Consider the following 2,227-nt stretch of genomic DNA (forward strand, 5'->3'; position numbering starts at 1 on the left):
AAACTTTTATAATGATACAAAGGAAGAAATAATGATGACTATAAACATATTATGAATTATATATTAACATTTATTATATTTGAATATTAAACAGAAAAATACTGATTAAATTATCAGTTTAGTTAGTCATTATACATATATTTATTAAATATTTATAAATATGTTCTTTTTATTTGTTTCCGATTAAAACAATTTATTTTTCTACACTTCCAATAAAATTTAAAAAATCTATAAATTTTGGATTTCTTTTAACGAATAAACCTCAAGATTTTTTTTTACGTAGATAAGATAATGTCAACTCTGTCTTGAGTAAAATTAAATATTCTTTCTTTGCTAGTAAAAAAAAATTTTTTTAATGGGTTGAGGTAATTTTGGGTCACTTTATCGTAGTAACTTAATGAGCTGAATATCTTTATATTATTAAGAGTAATTACTTTCAACTTTCTACTTCGGAAAATATAATAGAAAGAATAAAAAATTTTTCGCAAAATAACGATTCAACGGTTAAAACAAGTCAACTAAGCAAGCTTTCCACAGATTACACAGATACTGATTTAGATACAGGCTTAAATTCAGATTAACACAGTGAACGTTTTGAACATTTATTATAATAATAAAAAAATTTGTTTCAGTATAGTCTAACTTCTTTTAGTTTAGTTTCTAAAAATAGTTTAGCTTCTAAATTTTCGAAAAAAATATTCTAATACAAAGATGTTCAGCTCATTGAATAGTTCAATGGAATGATTAAAAAATACTCCTTCCTATTAAAAAAAAATGTTATTGATAGTAAAAAAAAGCGAAATATATTTAAGAATTAATCAAAATTATTGAAGTATATCCCTCTACTAATTATTCTATAATTTTGATGATGGATGTCCTCTATTTTTAACCGTTTTTATAAAGAATATAGTTACCTTTTTATCAGATTCATTCTGTATAAACCTTACTTGCTAAAAATAATTATATAAATTTTAAAACATTTCTCAGTTTTCAAGATGTCATAATGTTCTCTGGAATATCTTACAATATATAAATTGGATTTTTTTATCAATACTTTGTATGTTAAATTAATGTATGTAAATATTTGCATATATCTGAAGAATAATTCCTTCGATTTTATAGAAATTTCTGGCCAGTTCGGACCGTACTAAAAGTGGCGATATAAGCTTAGCTGAATTTATACACTATGTTCGCGAACATGAGAAAAATTTGCGATTGCAATTCTCCGATCTTGATAAAAATAAAGATGGTAAGCATACATTTTAGTATTACAGTTTTAGTTAATCAATTTTAAAAAAATTTATACATTTGAGAACATTCTCCGAATCAAAATTTAAGATTGCAAAATATATATATACTTTTTTAAATAAAGTCTATAATAATCTATTTAATACATTGTAATATTTATTTTAATGTTATTTATTTAATGTTATTTAACACATAAAAAAATTATGTAGAGACTTAAACACTACTGTATATACCATTTACAGGAAAGATAGATTTAGAAGAATTGATAAGGGCTTTCAAGGAGCTGGGAATAAAAATGACGCAGGAGGAAGCAACAAAATTATTACAACGGTAAAATTTTATTAATAAATTATTAAGTAAAAGAAAAAAAATCCCATTTTCAATTGGAACGAATCTTGATGCTTAATAATGTTTAATGTAAAATATTTTAATGTACTTTTCTTTAAATTGCATATCGATTCAATTTATCGGACTTGAACATAAACTGAGCTGTAAATAATATTATAAATTACATTGATTAATTTAATATGCTAATAAACATTTTAAAAAATTTATTTAGATACAAAAAAATCCCTTCAGCTAGGGTTTAAACATAGAAGTTGGAACCTTAGAATTTGGAAATAAATTATCTATTTATTATCAATTATTTGAAATTATTTAAAATACTAAAATGTACATATTAATTATTGATTAAATATAATTAAATAAATGGTTAAATAAACTATATTATTGTATTTACTATAAAAATTTTAAATATTAAATATATACTGAAAATTCGTTATTAAATAATGTTTTTAAAGCTATACGCATTCTACAATGTGCTTATGAAATGTGTTTATGAATATAAGAAATTTATTTAAGACTGTAATGTTAATATAAGAATTTTATTTAAGAATGTATTAAATATATTTCAAAACATTCAAAAAATTATGAAAAAATTGAAGATTGTTTTATATTTTATTTAAAAGTAGTAGAAGAA

At 21.4% G+C, this 2,227-nt stretch overlaps 1 protein-coding gene across 2 annotated transcripts in view; it reads left to right on the forward strand.

Annotated features, from left to right (window-relative positions):
* LOC108756164 (calcium-binding mitochondrial carrier protein SCaMC-2-like) overlaps positions 1-2,227 on the forward strand; it is a 39,040-nt gene that overhangs the window by 3,846 nt on the left and 32,967 nt on the right. For both annotated transcript variants that reach the window (XM_018499774.1, XM_018499781.1), the window contains exons 2-3: positions 1,123-1,249; positions 1,491-1,578. In XM_018499774.1, the coding sequence (XP_018355276.1) occupies positions 1,123-1,249; positions 1,491-1,578 (215 nt within the window). The remainder of the gene's footprint in view (positions 1-1,122; positions 1,250-1,490; positions 1,579-2,227) is intronic.

The sequence above is a fragment of the Trachymyrmex septentrionalis genome, unplaced genomic scaffold (assembly GCF_001594115.1).
Source record: "Trachymyrmex septentrionalis isolate Tsep2-gDNA-1 unplaced genomic scaffold, Tsep1.0 scaffold126, whole genome shotgun sequence".
NCBI classification, from domain to species: Eukaryota; Metazoa; Arthropoda; class Insecta; order Hymenoptera; family Formicidae; genus Trachymyrmex; species Trachymyrmex septentrionalis.